This window comes from Embiotoca jacksoni, unplaced genomic scaffold (assembly GCF_022577435.1).
Source record: "Embiotoca jacksoni isolate LCO1_2020_lvr unplaced genomic scaffold, fEmbJac1.0.p SCAF_6, whole genome shotgun sequence".
Taxonomy (NCBI): Eukaryota; Metazoa; Chordata; class Actinopteri; family Embiotocidae; genus Embiotoca; species Embiotoca jacksoni.
Genome location: NW_027185414.1, coordinates 13,574,610 through 13,596,140, shown reverse-complemented (window position 1 = coordinate 13,596,140; position 21,531 = coordinate 13,574,610). Strand labels below are relative to the sequence as shown.

Sequence of the window (21,531 nt, the reverse complement as noted above, 5' to 3'; positions counted from 1 at the left end):
ATAGAAAAGGTGTGTTAAACCTGACTTCACATTAAATCTTGAGTAGATTGATTATTTGTAATGATGCTGTAAAACAGCCCGTATGTTTGAGGTGGAATGTGAGGTATTTTCTTCCTAGGCTTTCAGACAGTAGCCAGTGAATAGACTTTATTTGTATAGCACCTTTCATACAAGAAATACAGCTCAAATTGCTGTACAGCAAGAAAACGACATGAAGTGCTTCAAATTAAAACAGATATAAAGGACCAGAAAAACATGTTCAAATGTAATTTCAAAATAAGAAACAAAATGAAGATCTCCTTGTTCTGTTTTGACTACTAAGTGGCTGATAAATGGACGATAATCTCAGAAATATTTCTGAGCAGTTTGAGCTTCAGAGAAACACAATACACTGATATTCACTGTGAACCTCTAACTGGAAAAAAGAGAAGAACATTTTGATCCTGTGATGTTTGTAGCTTCCATCTTCAAAGGACTTTTAAAAGGAAGACGTTTACAAAAGAAACCGATTTAAGAGAGGAGTATGAAATGGGAACTATCTGCACAACAGTTTTCCTCTAACAAGACAAGGCTCTTAATATTGACTTGAACACAGAGAAGCTGAGCATCTATATGATGAGAATAACCAGAACCCAAATCCAGGATACAGAGGCTCAGTGAATGTGGTTTTGAAGGTGTGGAGGTGGATCAGCGTGTTGGAGGAGACTCTGTAGAAAGACAGGGTTCCTGAAGGCAAGTCCACATACACTGCTACTTTCGTAGAGACAGAGGAGGAGGAGGAAGAGGAGGAGGACATGGTTACTTCTCTCTTGTTGTGAAAGGCCGAGTACCGTCCATCATCAGTGCAGCTCAGACTCCAGGACTGATCGTTTAATCCAAGCAAACAGTCTTCACTGTTTCCGCTCCTTGTGATTCCTCCATAACTCACTGCTATATCAACCTCTCCACTGCACTCGACCTCCCAGTAATGGCGACCAGTAAGACCAGCTGTACACAGCAGCTGAGGATAGTGATCAAATCTGGCAGGATGATTAGGATACGATTGATCCTCGTTCACAAACGTCATCTTCCTGTTGTCAGCAGACAGCTTGATCTCTCCGTTCACTGTGTTTCTGTCAAGTGTGAGCTCACAGAAATCTGATGGAGAGAACAAACACAACACAGTGGCAGGCATTGATTGATCATCTGTTTATTTGACTGCATCATCGATGTGAATGAGTGATGTCACAGTTTGCACATGGTTGAAAATGTGCTGCACTTACACTTCCCCAGACCTGGTCTCAACCATCGATCTCCACCAGGCTCCAACCTGAAAGGAGGGGGGGGGGGGGGGAGGAGGAGGAGGGGAGACCCATATAGTCTCTTTCAGCATGCACATATGGACAAGATATGGACTGATAAAGAAAAAGTCCAACATTTTCAAATTCACTTGACTGTAGCATCTCTAAAGTCCTGTCCTGTATCCTCCTCTCTCCGACTCGGTCTGTGGCTGCACCAACCTCTCCATACCTGAGTGTTTTCAGTCTGAAGTCAGGATTCTCCAGTCTAGCAGTCGCTGCCCTGTCTCCTGGGTGGTTGTAGCTCAGGTCCAGCTCTCTTAGATGGGAGTGATTGATGCTCAGAGCTGAGGCCAGAGAAGCACAGCCTTTCTCTGTGATCAGACAACCTGACAGCCTGCAGACACACGACACAACAAACCACCTGTAAGCACCTGCTGGCTGGATGTTTGACTGTTTTCTTGTTTTTCTTTCAGTTCCAGTTTTTGTTTCTTCTTTGCATGGTAGAGTTTTAACCAGCACATTTGTGCATGCAGTGATAAACTGTGTTCACAGACAATGTTTTTCAGAAGTGTTTCTGAGCCCATGCAGTGATTTCCACTGCAGAATTGTGTCTTTTAATGCCGCCCGAGGGCTTAAAGATCATGGCTATCCAATATTGGTTTTCTCCAGATTGTATGCATCTTTTTATGATATTTTGTACTTTATATGATGAAGTCCCCAAACTCTTTGCAATTTTCCATTGAGGAACATTATTTTTAGATAATTGCAGTATTTGCACATGCAGTCTTTCACTGGGTCATGAACCCCTTCCCATGTTCACTGCTGAGAGACTCTGCCTCTCTGGAATGCTCTTTTTATATCCAATCATGTTACTGATGTGGGTATAGGTTTACATTATTTGCGAATCATCACATTTAGTTTTTATTTACATTTTACACAGCATCCCAGCTTTTTTGGGAACAGGGTTGTGCACAGGTTGGTTGTTTATCCAGGAAAATAATACTCATCAGTTGAATAATTTGAATTCTGACCTCAGAATCTCAAGTTTACAGTGTGGACTCTTCAGTCCAGGACACAGCAGCTCCACTCCTAAATCCTGCAGGTCGTTGTTACTCAGGTCCAGCTCTCTCAGACTGCAGGACTGGGAGCTAAGAACTGAAGACAGAGCTTTGCAGCTTCTCTCAGACAGGTTACAGCCAGTTAGTCTGAAGAAACAATATGAGCAGAAATATAAATAAAATGTTCAGCACACCTAAAGCATCAGGACTGAACAACATCTCAACACACTTACACAGCTTTGTTGGAGGCTTTGACCACTGGCAGCAGCTTCAGAAGAGCCTCCTCTGAAGCAGAGTATTTCTTTAGGTCAAACATGTCCAGATCTTCTGATGACAGTAAGATGAAGACCAGAGCTGACCACTGAGCAGGAGACAGTTGATCTGTGGAGAGACTTCCTGATCTCAGGGACTGTTGGATCTCCTCTACCAGAGAATGATCATTCAGTTCATTCAGACAGTGGAACAGGTTGATGCTTCTCTCTGCAGACAGATTCTCACTGATCTTCTTCTTGATGTACTGGGCTGTTTCCTGTTTGGTCTGTGAGATTATTCCTGTCTGTGTCACCAGGCCTCGTAGGAGCGTCTGATTGGACTTCACTGAAAGACCCATGAGGAAGCGGAGGAACAGATCCAGGTGTCCATTAGGACTCTGTAAGGCATTATCCACAGCACTCCGGTAGAACTGAGTTACTTGGCGTTTGTCTTCGCTGAGTCTCCTGTCAACCTGCTGGAAGGTCAGATGGAAGTGAAGAGCAGCCATAAACTCTTGAACGCTCAGGTGGACAAAGCAGAACATCTTGTCCTGGTACAACCCTTTCTCCTCTTTAAAGATTTGGGTGAACACTCCTGAGTACACTGAGGCTGCTCTGACATCGATGCCACACTTGATCAAGTCTGATTCATAGAAGATCAGGTTTCCTTTCTGCAGCTGCTCAAAAGCCAGTTTTCCCAGATTCTCAATGATCCCCCTGCTCTCTAGACTCCAGTGTGGATCTGTCTCAGATCCGCCATCATATTTGATCAGCTTCACTTTGGACTGAACCACCAGGTAGTAGATGTACATCTCCGTCAGGGTCTTGGGCAGCTCACCTCCGTCGCTGCTTTTCAACACATCTTCCAAAACTGTAGCAGTGATCCAGCAAAAGACCGGGATGTGGCACATGATGTGGAGGCTTCGGGATGTCTTGATGTGGGAGACGATCCTGCTGGCCTGCTCCGAATCTCTGAATCTCCTCCTGAAGTACTCTTCCTTCTGTTGGTCAGTGAATCCTTCAATTTCTGTCACCCTGTCAACACAATTAGCAGGGATCTGACTGGCTGCTGCAGGACGTGTGGTTATCCAAAGGTTGGCAGACGGAAGAAGTTTCCCTGTGATGATATTTGTGAGCAGCACATCCACCGAGGTGGACTCGTTAACGTCAGTCAGGATCTGATTGTTTTGGAAGTCCAGAGGAAGTCGACACTCGTCCAGACCGTCAAAGATGAACACAACCTGGAACTCTTCAAAGCTGCAGATTCCTGCGCTTTTAGTTTCAGTGAAGAAGAGATGAACAAGTTCCACCAGACTGAACTTTTTCTCTTTCAGGACATTCAGCTCTTTGAAATTGATTGGAAACATGAACTGGATGTTCTGGTTTGCTTTGTTTTCAGCCCAGTCCAGAGTGAACTTCTGTGTTAAGATCGTTTTCCCAATGCCAGTCACTCCCTTCGTCAGCACTGTTCTGATTCGTTTATCTCTTCCAGGTGAGCCTTTAAAGATGTCCTCCTCTCTGATGAGTGTTTCTGGTCTGTGTGGTTTCCTGGATGTTCTTTGAATCTGTCTGACTTCATGTTCATCATTGACCTCTGCAGTCCCTCCCTCTCTGATGTGCAGCTCTGTGTAGATCTCATTCAGAAGGGTTCCATTTCCTGCTTTAGAAATCCCCTCAAACACCTGCTTGAAATTCCTCTTCAGGTCAGATTTAAGTTTACGTTGACAAAGTGCAGCAATAAATTCTGAATGAACACAACAAATAGAATCAATGAATAAATGACAGTAAACATTCCCACATTTCATAAACCTAAAGTCACATCAGTAAATGTCAGTTTATCCAGCAGGTTAAATACATAGAGAAATCCTCTTACTGCTCTGCAGATAGTCAGCCAGCTCCTTCTGATGCATTCCCTTCAGGAAGTGCAGTGTGATCTTCAGAAATGACTCTCTGCTGCTCCTCCTCTGCTCTTCATCCTCACCCTCCAACACCTTCTCATCCTCCTGACTCCCTAAGCTTTGTTGGTAATTTTGATTCAGAACCGTCTGCATCTGCTTCAGCTCGCTCCTCACAAATGTGACAATGTTTTCCTCCAGCAGCTGGAAATATATATAGAAATATATCAGTTATGTTCAACTAAAACTTAATAAAAACAAATTCAGATGTGTGTAAATTTGTGGAAAATATTAGGATCAATATCATCTTTAAAAGTTAATCAGTTAAAACACTTTGAATTTTTCAGGTCTGAAAAATTAGGCAGATGCAGAAGTGCATAATTTGCAATACCACCAGGTGCCACTAGAAGTTGGCTCCAAAAAGCTTCTGGCACCATAGACTCCCATTCAACTTGCATAAGTAAAATAAGTAAATAAATGTAAATACTTACACTTATGAATAAGTTATTTTGGTTTTGTTAGCTAAAGCTGCCCCTTCTTAATAGTTTTCTGGCGTTCTATCTGAAAATAATCCTGTCATCAATGAGAAAATAAGCCTCAAAACGGCAGGTTTTCTGGGGGCGTGTCTGTTTGATTGACAGACCGGTGGTGCAGTCAGGTTACAGCTGTCGGTGGGCTGGACGTTGTATCGCCAGGTTTCCATTTGGATCAAGTCAGAACCAACCCCACACCCCACCCCCCTCGCTTCCTCCTGCTACGTGTACATCACTATGCCGCGTTCAACAGTAACAGTCTTTGAACTTTGATATATAACCTTCATGAAGGGAGGATTTATTGCAGGACTTTTGTATTACACCGGATTCTATTTTTTTTTTATCTAATGCAATGGTCAATGATTGTGTTTTATGTGCAAATTCTTTTGTCCCGTTGATGTGGCAATAAAGAGTTGAATCATAATGAGGCTCACCTGAAATATGGAGTCCAGAGGTATTTGTTGCAGAAGCTGATCACTGATTTCCTCTTGGCTGCAACAACATGAAAAACATATCTTCTGCATCTACAATTTCACAGATAATCCCCAAATGCCTACTTTATATGGCCAAACTGGTTTGAAAAGGGTCAAATCCCCTTCGACTAGGACCCCCCGCCCCTCCTGAAAGAAACGCGTCCAAGTCCAAACCTAGTATACAGCTGGACCCTGTGTGAAACTGGAGGGCTTTTAATTTGAAGTCACAGCATTCAGCTGAACTGTGACCCCACTGTGGTTGTCCAGCCAAAATATTGTTTTCATGTTATTTACCTAATTTATGAGCTACCCGTTTCTTTCCAACTGACTGTGTTTCTGTCCTCTGATCTCTGTGTTTCATTAAGGGCGGAGCTAAACCTATGCTGCACTGACATGGTGCAGAGCAGACACAGGTGAAGGAGAGCAAGGGAAGATTGACCAGTCGTTAATCGATCGCATTGATGGTGTCGTTCTCTCAGACAGGATAAGTAATAAAAAGATTAAAAAAATGCTGAAATGGATCAAAGTAAATATGGGAAGCACTGCATATTGTTACACAATATGTGACTGATTAAGCTGTCACATCCAACATGTTACCAGCTTCTGCTGTGAAGTGCAGCTTTTTTTTATTGGAGCATGATGGTTACTGACTTTGTGTCATGATGATTTATTTTAAATATGATTAGAAACTGTTAAGAACAAACAAGATAACAAGGACACACAACATCAACAATGAAACACACAAAAACTCACCCAACTGCCTGTTCTGAAAAATTAATACTTCTGTCAGTGGACCGGACACTCCCCCGCAGATCCATGCTGCTCAGTTCACTTCACACACTTTAATCTGTAGAGGAAACACAATTCATCTCCACATATGCTGAAATCCTCCTCTGCATCAGTTTAGCATTACAAACAACAGCGGCTCCTCTGCTGACTGCCTCTGATTTTCTCTTTCATATCAGTGTCAGCAGTGAGACAAAGGAGGCTGCTGCACTTCCACCATCAGTCCACCACATGCTGTCATGAAGCTGCAAGGTAAGTTTATAAACGGCCCCTTTAACACATGCACAGTTGTGCCTGAAGTCAGACAATCACATACAAAACAACAACAAAAAAAAGCCATAACATGCCCCAGTGCTACAAATAGTGTAACAATCTTTATTATGACAAATTTATAAGAGGATACAGCCTTACACACCGGTAGTCCGAGACTTAACCCCCCCCCCCCACCGAGTACCACCCACAAGAGCCAGAACCAGTCCTAATGCAATGACATCCCCTTCGGGCACTGCACGAACACCGAGCTCCGCTCCCCACAGACAGAAGCGCCGGTTCACTGCCCGTTTTAATTCCTCTGTTCCCTCACTCACTCCTACAGGTGCGATCCCTCAGTAACCAGCGCAGGTGAACTCACCCGCTCCAACTCCCTCCTCCCCCGCCGAGCAGACAGTCTCTCACTACAACAGCATTTACACCGCCTAAAGTGCGTTATAGAAACGTAGAAGCAGACGGAGCATTTCTTACATTTCTATTTAACAGCACTTCAAAAAATATTTTGATCAAATAACTGATAATAAAAGTAATAAGTTACAGATGTGAAATAAGCAGGGTCACCGACGGAGCATTAAAACGAGGCTGAGAGATGTGGTTTTTATTCTACATGCTGCTTCAGCTCATTTCTCCTGTTTCTGTTCGTCTTTATTTGGTTTTATTAACGAGTTCAGCTGCTGCTCTTCTTCCTCGCAGCTCCAACAGAGCAGCTCCAACTTTCGGAAATATTCAAATAGACTATGTCGACTTCTTCAGGAGCCGAGCGGCTTATTTCTGCTGTTAGTCCTGGATCTAAACCGTTTACACACACCACGTCAAAAGACTCGCAAAAGAGATAAAACCCTGAAAAATGTCGTCAACATACCTTCAGAAAGAATCTGCGTCACACTGGACAAAGTAAAAGAAAGAAGGGTCGGAGGAGGGTCGGCGGAAGTTCGTCAGAGCACCGAGTCAAAAACAAGAACCGCTACACGACAAACAAACGACAAATACTACATCCATCATCAGAGTTTATATCCTGTAAAATAATTCATTAATCAGACTTTATTTGTTCATCACTTTTTTTTTTTTTTTTTCAAAGCCTCTGTCCTAGAAAACAGTAATCCATAAGGAATGCACGTGACATCCATAAGGAATGCACGTGACACTTCACGCGCACCGATTGAGGATTGGTTCACCACCACTGACTGACGGCATCAGGCAGCGGGACTGTCTCCATGTTCTTTACAGGAGAATAACAAACATTAAGTAGACACAAGTCCACAACTTTGCTGTTAAAAGGTAGTTTTTCCTTCCCTCTGTTGGAGGTTTTTCTCCCTTAAAGAGGAGTTGTTTTTTTCCCCCCTCCTAGCTTATGTGGGAATTATTGAATTGTTTGGTTTCTCTGTAAAATATTGTAAAGTTCTGCTGTGAGGATTTTAATGTGTCAAGAGCCATGAAATAACCCATGGTGTGATTTGGCGCTATATAAATAAAATTGAATTGAATTAAATTACACAAAACCTATTCAACTATAAGGTGGGCAGTCTATAAAAAACACAGGCCGTGACACAGACACGTGCACATATGCGCACGTATTACAACGGATCTTTCTCATATTCTGACTGATTTCCACTTTGTACTTGTCAATGTTTATGTCCTGATCAGCACATGGCAAAATGAGGGGTGATGGTCCATGGGGAGATATGCTGTACTGTGGTACTTCAAATATAAACACCAAAAATCAATATTGTAATGATGCATGATTTTCAGCTTTACAATTTTAATCTTATTTTTTGTTTATTTGTTATAAGCCACAAGAGTAAAGCCAGTTTTAACTGGGCTGTTTGTGAACAAAATCAGAGCTACAAATAAAATTTGATGACAATCCTTGACTTGAATATAAATGACAACAGGGGCTACATGAGCGCAGAAGACAAAAACATTTAATACAAAATATTGTCGGAGGTCAAAAGATTACATGATTAGAGAGCGATTAGAGAAAACCTTATTTTGTAATGACGCAAATGATTTGTATGGTAAGACCGTAAACCTACCATCTTTATGAAATGAAAACAAACTTTACCTCAGTGAAAGTGCTTTGTATAAAAATCCGTTTGTGTTCATTAAAAAAAAACATAAGTAAAAAATTTTAAATACAAAACGCAAGACTGATAAAACCACAAAATTGTTCAGAAACCAAAATGTTCTTGAGCTCCCCAATACATAACATTTTCAGACAGGATTCTTCCGCACATCAATTAATGCATTGTTTGAGGTCAGTGGTCCGATGTTGAGGCTGGAGCGACGGGACTCTCTGCGAGATTTGACCACAGGCAGCGATGTCGGCCCGCCCCAGCACCCCATACCAGTTTGAACAACACGGTTCACGGGAGCGTCTCCGGCCACCTGAAGCCACAGCTCCTCCATGACGGCAGGTTCCTCTGTGGGGAGAGAGGAGCGTCTCCACGTGGACGGGAGAGGGGTGTTCACCAGCTCCCGCATCTCCTCCCTGGACCTGGAAGGTTTGTCCAGCTGCACCCCCCCTCGGCCTCCCGGGCTGTCCTCAGAGCAGCGGCTCAACTTCTCCACACTGCCAACGTTGGCAGGTTTACTGTCAGATGGCACGACTGAAAGACGGCACGTCAGCAGGACAGTTAGACGTGTTGGAAAACATTACTTTTAACAGTGCGTGTCGATTAACAGACTGCAGCTTTTTAACTTCTGAGCTTTTAAAATATTAAAACAAACATCAATAGAGACATCTGAGGGCAAAATAAATGATAAAAAAAAAAAAAAAACAGGATGTTAGATATCCTGCCAAATACAAGTTTATAATTAAACAATAAACTAAAGGAAAATTGTCAAATTGGACCTTCTGCATGGTCCGGCATTTAAATTATTCAGAACTGCTTGAAAACTAAAATAAGTTAATTCATCAATACGTTCATGAACAGTAAACTATTGTCAACTAACTGATGAATCAGTTTGAGTAATTTGTTTGTGGAAAATTGCAAAAAATTTCAGATTTTTAGATGTTTATATTTTCTGATTCCTTCAGTCCTCTATGATAAATGACATTTTAGGCTTTTTAAATACCAAACACCTAATGTAGAAAATAATCAATAGATTCATTAAAAAAAATAATCCTTAGATGCAGTCCTACTCTGAACAACATGATTATCTTAATTTTAAGTCTGAGTAAAGCAAAGTAAAAACTTGGATGTAACAATACCTTTACCTTTAGGATGCTCCTTTGGCTGGCCGGCTGAACCACAGAGCTCCCTCAGTCTGGTGCTCAGTTCCACGTTAGCCGCCTTGTAGTGGTTCAGCTCCTTGCTGAGGTTATGGATCCATCCCTCATACTGCCGCTGCCGTCCTGCCAGACCCTCGTCTATTTGCTCTGTTGGGATGGGACACACGAGGGTGAGCAACTGCTATCAATATCAATGACTGACTTTGAGAATAATAAAAATAAAAGAAGTAAATACTCTTTGCCATTACCATCACTTTAGTCCAATTTATACTCCCACGTAAACCTAAACTACACCCACTATAGACCACTAAGAAATATATGAGGTATTGTCCGTGTGTGATCGTCACCTCGACACTGCTGCAGTAAGAGCTGCACACTCCGCTCATGTTCCTTCTGCTGTTGTGTAAGCCGGCGATCTGTGTCGAGCTGAGTACGATCAAGAGCGTTTTCCAACCACTGCACCAACCTCTGCTGCTCATCTAGCTGCATTTCCAGCTCAGCCAGGGCGAGCTGCAGCTTACGCTCCTCCTCACGAAGAGACACCACCTGCAGAACACGTCCACACGCACACTCTTCAGCATAGTTTAGACAAAGTCTTACCGGGCCGGGTCGGACTTCAGTGAGCTCGCTCATGAAAGGATGCAAGCATTGCAATTGCTAATGAGAATTGTGCTAATGCTGCTGAAGTTTAAATGAAAGAGTAGGGTGAGCAACTTGCCACCTCATCTAAAAAAAAAAAAAATGGACATTTGGGATTCTGCAACATTGAAGTGGAGAAAATGCGAATTGAAAAAAAAAAAAAAAAAAATAGAGAGAAATCTTGGGTTGAAAGTTACACAGACCTTGTCGAAGTACTTGCACAGCAGAGCCCTGGTCTCAGAGGCAGACAGGTAACTGAGCTTGGCCATGAGGTTCATCTCCCACTGGGAGAGCATGCTGGCAGAAGCCCTCAGCTGTCTCTGTCTTTGAGTGATGGCCTCATTCTTGTACTCAATAGCTGCATCCAGAGCCTCAATCGCCTCGTCCAGCTGGAAAAGGGTTCTCTCCTCCTGGTAACATCAGAGTGAACAGATGGGCTTCATGAGGATGTGAACAGACAGTGAGCCACAGAAAGCTAATATTACATCGAGGACTTACTAGTGCTTGCTATGCGAGTACTCGATACGTTTCCTGAACAGTGAAATATTGCTTAACCTAAAGTGTAGGTGATTTAATAATATTAGGGCACTTGAACCTCAGGTGAGAGCAGGTTGCCCTGCCGCAGCTTGTCGTCCAGCTCAACTCGCTGTTTCAGCAGTGAATCTTTCTCCTGACGCAGGTTGGAGATCTCTTGGCGGATCTGTTGGGAGTCTTGAGCACTGCTGCTGCGGAGGAGACCATTCCTGTCACTCAGCTCTCGCTCAAGCGATTCAATACGCCCGCTGAGTGTCACCAGATCTTTACTTAAGGCCTGCAGGAAAGATAAATTAAAAAAAAAATTGTCATTTACCAGTTTCCTGTGTCACTGAACTGAACTGTTGCTGTTTGTTAAGTACCTGACTGGAGCGCAGCCTCTTGGTCTCCAGGCTGCTGCGCTCCTGTAGCAAGGCTTCTTTCTTGGCCAGGATTTCCTCACGTTTAGTCAGCTCTCCTTCCAGACCTTCCAGACCTCTTCTCTGCTCTAGGACCCGCTCCATCTCCTCGTCCAGCCAGCGCTTTTGTTCCTCGATCTTCTGCTCACAGGGTGACGAGGCATAAAAACAAACAGAAACATTCAAACACAGCAGTCAGATAAGTTTATTACTTACTGTGTTACAAGGCTAGCTCGTACCATGATCACAAGCTCAGCTCATGTGAGTGATAGGTACAACTAGCATAATTCTCCACCTCCAGTTACTAAACTTAAAATTAACAATGGAGCTATATAAACAATTAAAACACAATGACTGCATTGTAGTTCAGTTCTCGTTGTACCTGTTGCTCTTCCAATGAGATGACGGATCCATTACTGCCACTGCGTCGCTGCCTCTGGAAGGCTGCGATCTCCTCCGTCTTTATCCTCAGGATCTTCTGCTGCTGCTCGTTTTTTATCTCGAGTTCCTGTAATGGTGACGGTGGAGAAGATGAAGATCAATTACAGGACAAGTGCAGAAGAAAACGACTTCTACCAAAAGTAAATCACTGCATTTGGCACTTATGTCCAATCAAATGAATTGCTACATTACCGATTTTGATTCTCTACTAAAACTACAGCATTACGTGTGACACAAATTATATTTGTTTAATACGATTTTTGTCGTAATGTTTCAAAAGTGACTATGTTACGTACATGTACATAATCATTAAATAAATAATCTGCCACTCAGGTGTATGCTCTACTCTTCAGTACCTTGACTCTGTGAGTTCTGCGCTGCATTTCGGTCTCCAGACGTCGTTTCTGTTGACTTTCCTGACGCAACCGTCTTTGCAGCTGCTCCTGCTGCTGTCTCATAGACTGGACGCTTCTCTCCAGCTCCACCACGCGACGTTCACTCTGGACAGGAAGGTTGGCGAGACGAGCAGTATCCCGCTGACGCTGATTTAGTACCTAATATGTAACCACACATGTTTTCCCATTCAGAAGTTCAGGTTTACAAGTCTGAAAGCTCTCAAAATAAGCATCTTAGCCGCAAAAAGAATATTCTTCCCGATGCCAAACAATTAACTCCATAAATAGCTGTTTGTTGGCTGTGTGCTATTTTTCAAACCTGAACTTTGCTCTGAGCAGCAGCTATCTTCCTGCGACATTCCTGTGCTCTGGTCTTGTCTGTTGCACTGATTTCTCTCTCTTGCCTCTCCAGATCTTGCAGCTGCCGCTGGGCCTCCAGCAGCTCCTGCCGAGCCTGCACTGCTTCACTCTCCAGAGCTGTGATCTTATGGCTGTACTGCTTGTTCAGGGCTTGGGCATCCTTACCTTAAAAAAACAAAAAAACAATTGATTTACAAAGTCACAGAAGAGAAAATCTATTTAGAAAAGATGCAGCCGAGGCGGAGTAATGAGATTGAAACTGCTACCTGTTTTGACCAGCTCCTTGATGAGTTCTTCTTTCATGCGGATGGTGACCGACAGCTCCCTGATCTTCTGCTGTGCCTGAAGGAGTCCCAACTCTGAAATGCCTTCAAAACTTCTCAGACTTTCCCCAGTACTGGAGTTGGCTACACAGAGATATGAGAGAACAAAAGAGGTAAGTGAGGTTGTAAAATGAGGAAGAGGACAGCGCTTTGAGGCAACACCCCAAATTCACTCCCCCATGTGTGATCTTTCACACAGATCAATAATCCCTATTTGACTCTCAACCCTCCACCTCTGCGTAAATTGCGTGTCATATAAACACAATGGAGACAAACAGCGGGCAATAAAAGCATATCATATGCAGGTTTTAAAATTCTGTGGTCACACCGATGCAACCAGTTCAAGGCAGATCACAAAAGGAACCACAACATAATAGACAAATAAATAGATTGCCATCCCGTGCGAGGCTGGTGTCTCTGTAATCCACTTAAAGATCTCTCTGTGTACAGCAAACTTGGAAATGGACGGTTCAACACAGGAGATCATAAGAGGTTACATATTTCTTTGTAAATGAAAAAGTGCAAATATTTCTGATGGTGTGCTCTTGTAAATAAATGACAAACTGGATTTGTAAACACAGACTTAATTTGAAAATGTGTAGAAAAGAGAGGTGTTTCTATTAAAGATCGTGGGAACATTTAAATGACGATTCCAGTAGTGAAGTCACACAAACAGTCCGAACAAACAATGCAAAACCAGTTGGATTCCTTGTTTGACTCATCATCCAAATCAATGCTCCATCAAATCAATTTTGAACATCCAGGGACATCTTTGAGCGAGCAAGTTGTTAGACTTACATGCTTTTCTGGCTAAGCAGGGGTGTTGGTCTGGCTCAGGCAGTTGAAACATTGCCCCTCTGCCTCCAGTTGCGAGTCCTCTGAACAGCATCTCCCGCCTGGTCCAGGTCAGGTTCACCTGCCTGACAGAATCACTGGCATTACAGCACATGTACTTTACGCATAACATGAGCACAGGTGCACTGAAATGAACAGTGTCTATAAATAATTGGTCTGTAATGTGTGCAGTATATACACTGCTCAAAAAAATAAAGGGAACACTTAAACAACACATTGTAACTCCAAGTCAATCACACTTCTGGGAAATCAACCTGTCCAGTTAGGAAGCAACACTGATTGTGAATCAATTTCATTTGCTGTTGTGCAAATGGAACAGACAACAGGTGGAAATGAGGCAATTAGCAAGACAACCCTATAAAGGAACGGTTCTGCAGGTGGTGACCACAGACCATTTCTCTGTCCTCATCCTTTCTGGATGATTTTTGGTCACTTTTGCATTTTGCCAGTGCCCTCACCACTAGAGGTAGCATGAGGTGGTGTCTACAACCCACAGAAGTTGCTCAGGTAGTGCAGCTCATCCAGGATGGCACATCAATGCACGCTGTGGCAAGAAGGTTGCTGTGTCTGTCAGCACAGTGTCAAGAGCACGGAGGAGATACCAGGACAGGCCGATACACCAGGAGACGTGGAGGGGGCCGTAGGAGGACAACAACCCAGCAGCAGGACCGCTATCTGCTCCTTTGTGCAAGGAGGAACAGGAGGAGCACTGCACTACAAAATGACCTCCAGCAGGCCACTAATGTGCATGTTTCTGCTCAAACTGTCAGAAACAGACTCCATGAGGGTGGTACGAGGGCCCGACGTCCACAAGTGGGGCCTGTGCTTACAGCCCAACACCGTGCAGGGCGATTGGCATTTGCCAGAGAACACCAAGATTGGCAGCTTCTCCATCGGCGCCCTGTGCTCTTCACGGATGAGAGCAGGTTCACACTGAGCACATGTGACAGACGTGACGGAGTCTGGAGACGCCGTGGAGAACGTTCTGCTGCCTGCAACATCCTCCAGCGTGACCGGTTTGGCGGTGGGTCAGCGATGGTCTGGGGAGGCATTTCTTTGGAGGGCCGCACAGCCCTCCATGTGCTAGCCAGAGGTACCCTGACTGCCATTAGGTACCGGGATGAGATCCTCAGACCCATTGTAAGACCATATGCTGGTGCAGTGGGCCCTGGGTTCCTTCTGATGCATGACAATGCTCGGCCTCATGTGGCTGGAGTGTGTCAGCAGTTCCTGCATGATGAAGGCATGCATCATGTGGACCGGCCTGCCCGTTCCCCAGACCTGAATCCAATCCAGCACATCTGGGACATCATGTCTCATTCCATCCACCAATGCCACGTCGCACCGCAGACTGTCCAGGAGTTGACTGATGCTTTGATCCAGGTCTGGGAGGAGATCCCTCAGGAGAACATCCGTCGTCTCATCAGGAGCATGTCCAGGCGTTGTAGGGAGTGCATACAGGCACGTGGAGGCCACACACACACTACTGAGCCTCATTTTGACTTGTCTTGAGGAATTTCCACAGAAGTTGGATCAGCCTGTGATCTGATTTTTCCACTTTTATTTTGAGTACGATTCTGAATCCAGACCTCCATGGGATAATGATTTTGATTTCCATTGATCATTCTTATGTTATTTTGTTCTCAACACATTCCACTATGTAATGAATAAATATTTTCAGCTGGACTATTTCATTCATTGAGATTTAGGATGTGTTGTTTAAGTGTTCCCTTTATTTTTTTGAGCAGTGTATTATATCAACACAGTTTAGACAATGTAAACCGCAAGTAATGATTTCAATAAAAACAACATACTTGCATCTCTCCTGGCTGAGGCAGTTCTCTTCTTCCCTCCAATGCATTTCTGCTCCATCTGGGATCTCCTGCTCCTCATAAAGTTTCCCATCCTGATCACCGCAAGGCCCATTACCTAGGTAGCCCACAGGACTGACCTGTAATCACATAAATAGGTACAAAGATCTAAGATCAAGCAAGCTAAAAAAAAACAACATTCTCTTAAAGACATTTAAAAATAAAAATAATCAATTAAATTATCCTTTTTGGACATCCTAAAGGGATTTCTGTATTTCTTGTTTCTCGTCTGAAAAACTATCTCTGCAGGTTGGTTACCTGTCTGTATGTGCCTCCATTCTGACTGTGCTGCATGGAGCCCATAGGGGCGGTGTGTGGACGCAATCTCATGTTAAGGCCCCGGCCCATCATCCCTGGAGTAGACAGCTGACACTGCAGGTCTGCTATAAAGTCCTGTTGCTCCTGCAGCTTATCACTCTGAGACAAGAGGAAAACAAAATCAGTAACATATAATGGCACATAACACCTGAAAAAAAAAAATCTGTATAACATAATGCTGACGCAGCTCTGTGGTGATCATACAAATGAAAGACCCACTGACGTGGCATGCCGGCGCTCAACTGTGAATCACTGCTCTAGTGGAATAACATTAGAAATAAAGTGTGTCAGACCTGCTGCTTGTATTGCTCCATAGCATCCTCCAGAGCTGCTAGAAAGTCAGTGTTCTCCCTCTCCAGCCGCTGGATCTGTGATTGAAGATGTACAATACTGTCTTCTTTCTCTCCATCTTTCTCACTTTCATGCTCGTGGCTCCACCTCTCCTCCACAGCTTCTGTGTCCTGGGAGAAAGATAGTTGGAAGGACATCAGTACTGCATCCATAAAATGTAAAAAAATTCAGTCTGAAACAATCTTCCATAAGAGAGTAAAGAGACATACCTGGTTCCTAACAGACGGCCTTCCCCTCCTCAGCGCACCACTGTCCTCAGTGGAGCTGTTCTCGATGCCGCTATCTGGTCCTGAGGCAGTGGTCAGCCCACTTCGTTCCTCCTCCACTGAGCAGAGCCACTCCTTCACCCTCAGACTCTGTTCTGCAGTCAGAGCCCCTTCGCTCTGCAGCTCCCGCAGCAGCCTGCGACACATCAGCAGCACAGGAACACTAATGCTGAGAAAACGAGCTGAAAACATCTCACACTGAAGAAGCATGTGGACTGATGATGCCCATTCAATACACCAGTGGCCTTAGAGATGTGTCATTGAAAGAAATCCAAAAGCCAATATCATCATGCATCCCTCCAACGAAGACATCTACAATATACATTTAATACATGGTATAATTTCAGTGCGGTTCAACAGGGTGTTGTTCCTGTGGAACTCGATCGGAGAACGTGTTTTAACCTGTAAGCAGTGTCTGTGCACGTCCTGTAGTGCGCACTCTGAACTTGCAGCTTGCTGATCTCTCCCTCTCCAAGTCGAGGCCTCCTGTTCTGATCAGCGTGAGCAATGATGCGGGTCTCTGAACGCTGGCGGTTTTCGAGAGCTCTGCGAAGGGCCTTGATTTGTTGCTCCAGCCCTTCCACACGATCTGGCTCACGCTTGCAGTTGACCGTAGCCCGGTTCTGAATGTTTCTGGCCCTTGTTGCATAGTTCAGTGTATTCAGACTCTCATCAAAGTCTGAGGATGATGGGCTGATGCAGGCGATCATTAGGGTTTTTGAATTTCCTCCCAAAGAGTCTTTTAGTATCCTGGTTCAAACAAGGAGGATACAATTTAAACCAAGGTAATTATATAAAATAATGCTTGCTAAAGTACCAATTAACTATGAAAATTTACCTGGTGATTTTAGAATCTCTGTACGGTATGTGAGAGCCTTTCCTCTTGGGGTCGCCCAGGGCCCCGATTACATTTCCCAGAGCCAGAAGGCCACTGTTTATCTGGATACTCTCCTTCAGTCTCTCTCCAGTGTTCCCCGTCTTTAAGATGCGCTCTGACCCCGCCAGGTCCACAAAGTGGAACTTGGAAGACAACATTTGTGGCCCAGAGCTTGTAGCAGTCCCATAAAGGCGAGAGCTTCCACGACGCTGGTCCATGTACACAGTAAAAATAGTGTGCGACCGGCTGGAGTTTGGGTTCATCTGGGTCGCACCGGTGTGCCTGGCGGTGTTTCCTGACTCCAGTAAACTCAACACCTCATCGAGACCCTCCACTTCACACTCCTTTACGCCACACAAAACTATGAAGTCACACAGACAGAACATAAAAAGTAGTGATATAAATACATGAACAAACATAAACAAATCAGGAAAATGCTGTGATATAGTTATATAACATAATATACTTAGAAGTCAAATAAGGCTGCATATTCCATACCGATGTTGCCTTTATCCTCTCGAATGTGGATGTCCTTGCTGGCAGTCTCCACCTCCAGTAAGTCCTTGAACTCCTCTTTGTAGACCTCCAGATAGGAGACTCGGACAGAGAAGTCTGTGAGGTCATTTTCGTCTAGTAGCTTGAAAACGTCTGCAACAGCCCTGGGGATGATACCCTGCTCCTCATCTCTGAAGGAACCTAAAGACACCGTTAAAGCACATTATTGCATGAAACCGGTTTTGTAAGTTAAACGTGATTTGACCATAGCTCATACTCTTTTTTTGGTCGGTATAACTGATGTGTTCTTTCTTTCTGGTCTATAAATAAATACTGTTATAGCAATTTGTATTTTGAAAGTGTTTACATAGATCACACCGGCCCACTGTTGAAGCAAAATACTCTGCTACTATTCTGAAGTGGATAATATTACAAAAGCGTAAATAAATGAATAACTTACAAATATTAGCTTCTCCGACGGTATAAGTCTTGCCTGAGCCCGTCTGCCCATAAGCAAAGACAGTCGCATTGAAACCTTGGAAGAAGGCGTCGATGAGCGGCTGGACAGACACAGAATAAACATCCTCCTGACAGCAAGTTTCTTCAAACAGGAAGTCACAAAGAAAGTGTCGGTCGTGGCCCAGAGTAACGCGACACAGTTCAGGGTCCACGGTGATACAACTCTCATGGCAGTGCAGAAGCTCTTTAGGCAGCAGGGGACGCACTCGAACAGCTACTTCCACTGCAGAATAGTCCCCTCGGCCTTGGCCGCCGGGCACTTTGGGAGACATTTCTTCTGCACCGTTACAGCTCCTCTGTGCTCCACCGGTATGTGTTGATCATCTTCGGGCCACGAGAGGGAACAGGAATCATCTGTCAGGTTGTTTTCAACATCTCATTTCAGGTTTTTGTCCCCACTCAGTTACTCCACAGCACCCAACCTAAGCATGGAGCCAAAAATGTGTTTTAAAAGAGTGAAATAAGGCATTGTGATGTAAGATTTACCTCAAATTAAACAGAATTATTTGATCTACCTGTGTGTGCAGGCAAAGCAGAGTTCAAGTTGACCAATAAATAAACTGTTTAAATATCCACTTGAACAAACTGGAAAATGCATTGTTTTTCTGAGTTTGTTAACTTTTTAGCGATAAATGGTCCTTACAGAACAGAAACAATACAAACATATGAAGATCTCATAAAATATTATGCCCTCCTATTGATTAAACCAAGTAAAAACACGTCATTAAAATAACCACAGCTTCAGTAAAATGCGCCTTGATTCAACAGTAATATTAATCCAAAACTACCATTTATAATAGTAAAACATTGAGAGGGAGTGTTTCATTTTATTTTCATACTTTAAGCATATTTTGCTGATAATACTTTACTGAAGGTTTTTTTTTTACTTTAGGTTTACTTGATTACGAGTGTTTCTACTGCAGTAATGGACCTGGACACTTCCTTTTTGGTCCAGTATCTTCACCACATTTCAACCTAACCAGCGTTACGTTCAATCACCGTCGTTCAACTTTAGTCAGCATCGATTATTAAAGCGAAGCGACACATTTCTTCATGCGGCGAAGTGAGCTGGTAAAAGTCATCGTAACGAGCCGCAGTCGTGACTGGAGTCGACCGAGGTAGCGTTTAGCTCGCGGCGGCTCAGGTCGACTAAAAGTAACCGCGTCAGGCACCGCCGCTACCAGGGGACAGGGAAATATCCAAACCCCTGTCGGCTTGGTCTCCCAAGTGCGGCTGTAATGTCCCTCGGCCTCCCCGAGCTCAAGCTCAAGCTCAGGGTTCGTTCAAAGGCTGCTGCTTGTTTTGCAAGAGCAACTTCAGCTAAGCTAAAGTTAGCAGCAGTCCGAACAAACAACCTCTCGGGAGACATGAGGATGAAGGTGGACCGGAGGAGCTGCAAATGGATCACCGGAAACAACATGCGCTGAACGAGGGTGGGTGGCGGGGGTTTTTATCTTAGCCACGAACAGCTGACACTACTTACTCAAACGTAGCAGAAGTTTTTAGCAGGGACTCAGGATACCGCTGGACGGTGGGTTGTGTTTTTTTGTTTTTTTTTCTTTCTCGTGTGTTTGTTGCGGAGACTGGAGGCTGAGGAGCAGTCAGGGGGAGGAGCCCCAAAGTTTGGGCTGAAGTTTGGGTTCAGTCTGCCGCAAAGCATCAAGACCGAGAGGCTCCACCGGAGAGAGGGCGAACAAACAACAACCGGGGCGAAGGAAGTATTTGGGTCGTTTACTTAAGTAAAAAAAAAAATATATATATCAAGACAGTAACGTGAAAGTCCTGCGTTAAAAGTTCAACTTAAGTAAAAGAAGTACTCATTGCATTTACTCCAGTAGGCTGTTGTAACCCACTTAATTACAGGGAGGCGACTCGTCCTTTACTTGCGTGTTTCCATTTCGTTCAACTGTATGTTTCTACTCCACTAAATCTCAAAGGCAAAATTGTGTACTTTTCACTCCACTACATTTGGATATTACACACTATATTAAGATTGCAGTTTTTCATATCCTTTCTGTCCACTTAAAGCCATGCTATCTCCAAATTTGTTGATTTTTTTGATTTTGAATTTTCGGGTAAACTGAATGATTAGATGTTCCTTTATGGGCTGAGAAAATCCTCCTTTTTTATTTTTTTTATTTATTTATTTATTTATTTTTTTTTTTTTTTATTAAATAAACTATTTTAAAACAGACTTCCCATGACCCTGTTCGGGATAAAGCGGGTATAGATAATGGATGGATAAAACACACTTGGATTCATAAAGTTGCCTTATCCTTACAAAAATTACATTAGCATTATTTTTATGATAAATTAGCTGTGAACACAAAGAATTGACGCTTAAATGAATTATAGCAGCTCACTCAGTAGCAGACCCATGAGTCCATATCCAGCAAAGTATACATTGTGATCTTTTCTGAGAAGAACTTTCTGGATCTTGTTGTCTAAGTAGTCTATATGTGTGTATTCACAACAACAAAATTGTCATTAGTTCTACAAACCACAATGAAGATTAAAAAAAATGTGATTATTCAGAGGTAGACTGTACATTGGGGGAAGTGGTGATCGTTCAGCTGCTGAGTTTTTATTTTTTTTTATTTTTTATGTTGTTTTACAAGCAGATTGCTGCATTTGTTCATGGAGACATTCAAGCGCTGAGCTGAGTCTCACCCTAGCAGAGCTCCCATGTTTGCCTTTAGTGTCATGGATTTATTCAATTTACCAAGCATACATTTTTATCCAGTTGTACTTGACAATGGCTTTATAGTACTGTATGTTGAAATCCAAAGAAAACAAAATTAATTGAAAGGGAGGCGAGCAGGTTTTCCTGTCCAATGCTTTAAGTTGAAAGAACATGGGTTATTTATTTGAGCAGCATTACCCAGTGAAGGTTAGACCAAATGTGTTTCAGATTTAATTATCTTATTGTAACTTTTAATATGCTTTACATTTTTGTTGCCCACAAATGCAACAACAATTGTTTTATTAAAATTAGTGTGAGAATATCAGTCCTGTAGATTGGACCCAATTTTATATAAAAAAATACGGCACTTGAGGTTGACTGCTAATTTGGATTAAAAATTAGAATATAATTTAGGATTTGTTTGTGTT

General features: G+C 43.3%; 2 protein-coding genes across 4 annotated transcripts; both read right to left on the bottom strand.

Annotated features, from left to right (window-relative positions):
* Nucleotides 1-132: 132 nt before the first annotated feature.
* LOC138212844 (NLR family CARD domain-containing protein 3-like) lies at nucleotides 133-7,483 on the bottom strand. The gene is made up of 9 exons (XM_069173465.1): nucleotides 7,409-7,483; nucleotides 6,244-6,337; nucleotides 5,452-5,509; nucleotides 4,463-4,688; nucleotides 2,572-4,333; nucleotides 2,312-2,485; nucleotides 1,510-1,674; nucleotides 1,263-1,309; nucleotides 133-1,137 (listed from the first exon to the last, which is right to left on the bottom strand). Exons 2-9 carry the CDS (start codon nucleotides 6,306-6,308, stop codon nucleotides 575-577), a joined length of 3,060 nt encoding a protein of 1,019 aa, XP_069029566.1. The 5' UTR covers nucleotides 6,309-6,337; nucleotides 7,409-7,483; the 3' UTR covers nucleotides 133-574.
* A 967-nt stretch (nucleotides 7,484-8,450) lies between these two features.
* On the bottom strand, nucleotides 8,451-20,020 carry kif7 (kinesin family member 7). 3 transcript variants are annotated; one of them, XM_069174305.1, is made up of 20 exons: nucleotides 19,904-20,020; nucleotides 18,362-18,842; nucleotides 17,905-18,102; nucleotides 17,368-17,767; nucleotides 16,932-17,279; nucleotides 16,473-16,665; nucleotides 16,206-16,373; nucleotides 15,853-16,011; nucleotides 15,538-15,674; nucleotides 13,667-13,788; nucleotides 12,812-12,952; nucleotides 12,505-12,710; nucleotides 12,147-12,344; nucleotides 11,732-11,857; nucleotides 11,314-11,490; nucleotides 11,013-11,228; nucleotides 10,621-10,827; nucleotides 10,126-10,324; nucleotides 9,764-9,925; nucleotides 8,451-9,152 (listed from the first exon to the last, which is right to left on the bottom strand). In XM_069174305.1, the coding sequence occupies exons 2-20, from the start codon at nucleotides 18,690-18,692 to the stop codon at nucleotides 8,758-8,760; spliced, it is 4,083 nt and encodes a 1,360-aa protein (XP_069030406.1). In that variant the 5' UTR covers nucleotides 18,693-18,842; nucleotides 19,904-20,020; the 3' UTR covers nucleotides 8,451-8,757. The 3 variants fall into 3 exon arrangements, with proteins under 3 accessions (XP_069030406.1, XP_069030408.1, XP_069030407.1); XM_069174307.1 differs by lacking the exon at nucleotides 19,904-20,020 and adding an exon at nucleotides 19,420-19,729; XM_069174306.1 differs by lacking the exon at nucleotides 19,904-20,020 and adding an exon at nucleotides 18,936-19,396.
* Between the last annotated feature and the right edge of the window lie 1,511 nt (nucleotides 20,021-21,531).

Bases quoted from the DNA above. Each gene is read 5' to 3' on its own strand.
- LOC138212844 (XM_069173465.1), bottom strand. From the start codon at position 6,308: ATGGATCTGCGGGGGAGTGTCCGGTCCACTGACAGAAGTATTAATTTT. The intron at 1,675-2,311 runs GTCAGAATTCAA...GTGTGTCTGCAG, and splicing joins TGTAAACTTGAGATTCTGAG to GCTGTCAGGTTGTCTGATCA. The intron at 1,310-1,509 runs GTATGGAGAGGT...CCCTCCTTTCAG, and splicing joins TTCAGACTGAAAACACTCAG to GTTGGAGCCTGGTGGAGATC.
- kif7 (XM_069174305.1), bottom strand. From the start codon at position 18,692: ATGTCTCCCAAAGTGCCCGGCGGCCAAGGCCGAGGGGACTATTCTGCA. The intron at 16,012-16,205 runs GTCTGACACACT...CTCTTGTCTCAG, and splicing joins TGGAGCAATACAAGCAGCAG to AGTGATAAGCTGCAGGAGCA. The intron at 13,789-15,537 runs GTATGTTGTTTT...TGATTCTGTCAG, and splicing joins CTCAGCCAGGAGAGATGCAA to GCAGGTGAACCTGACCTGGA.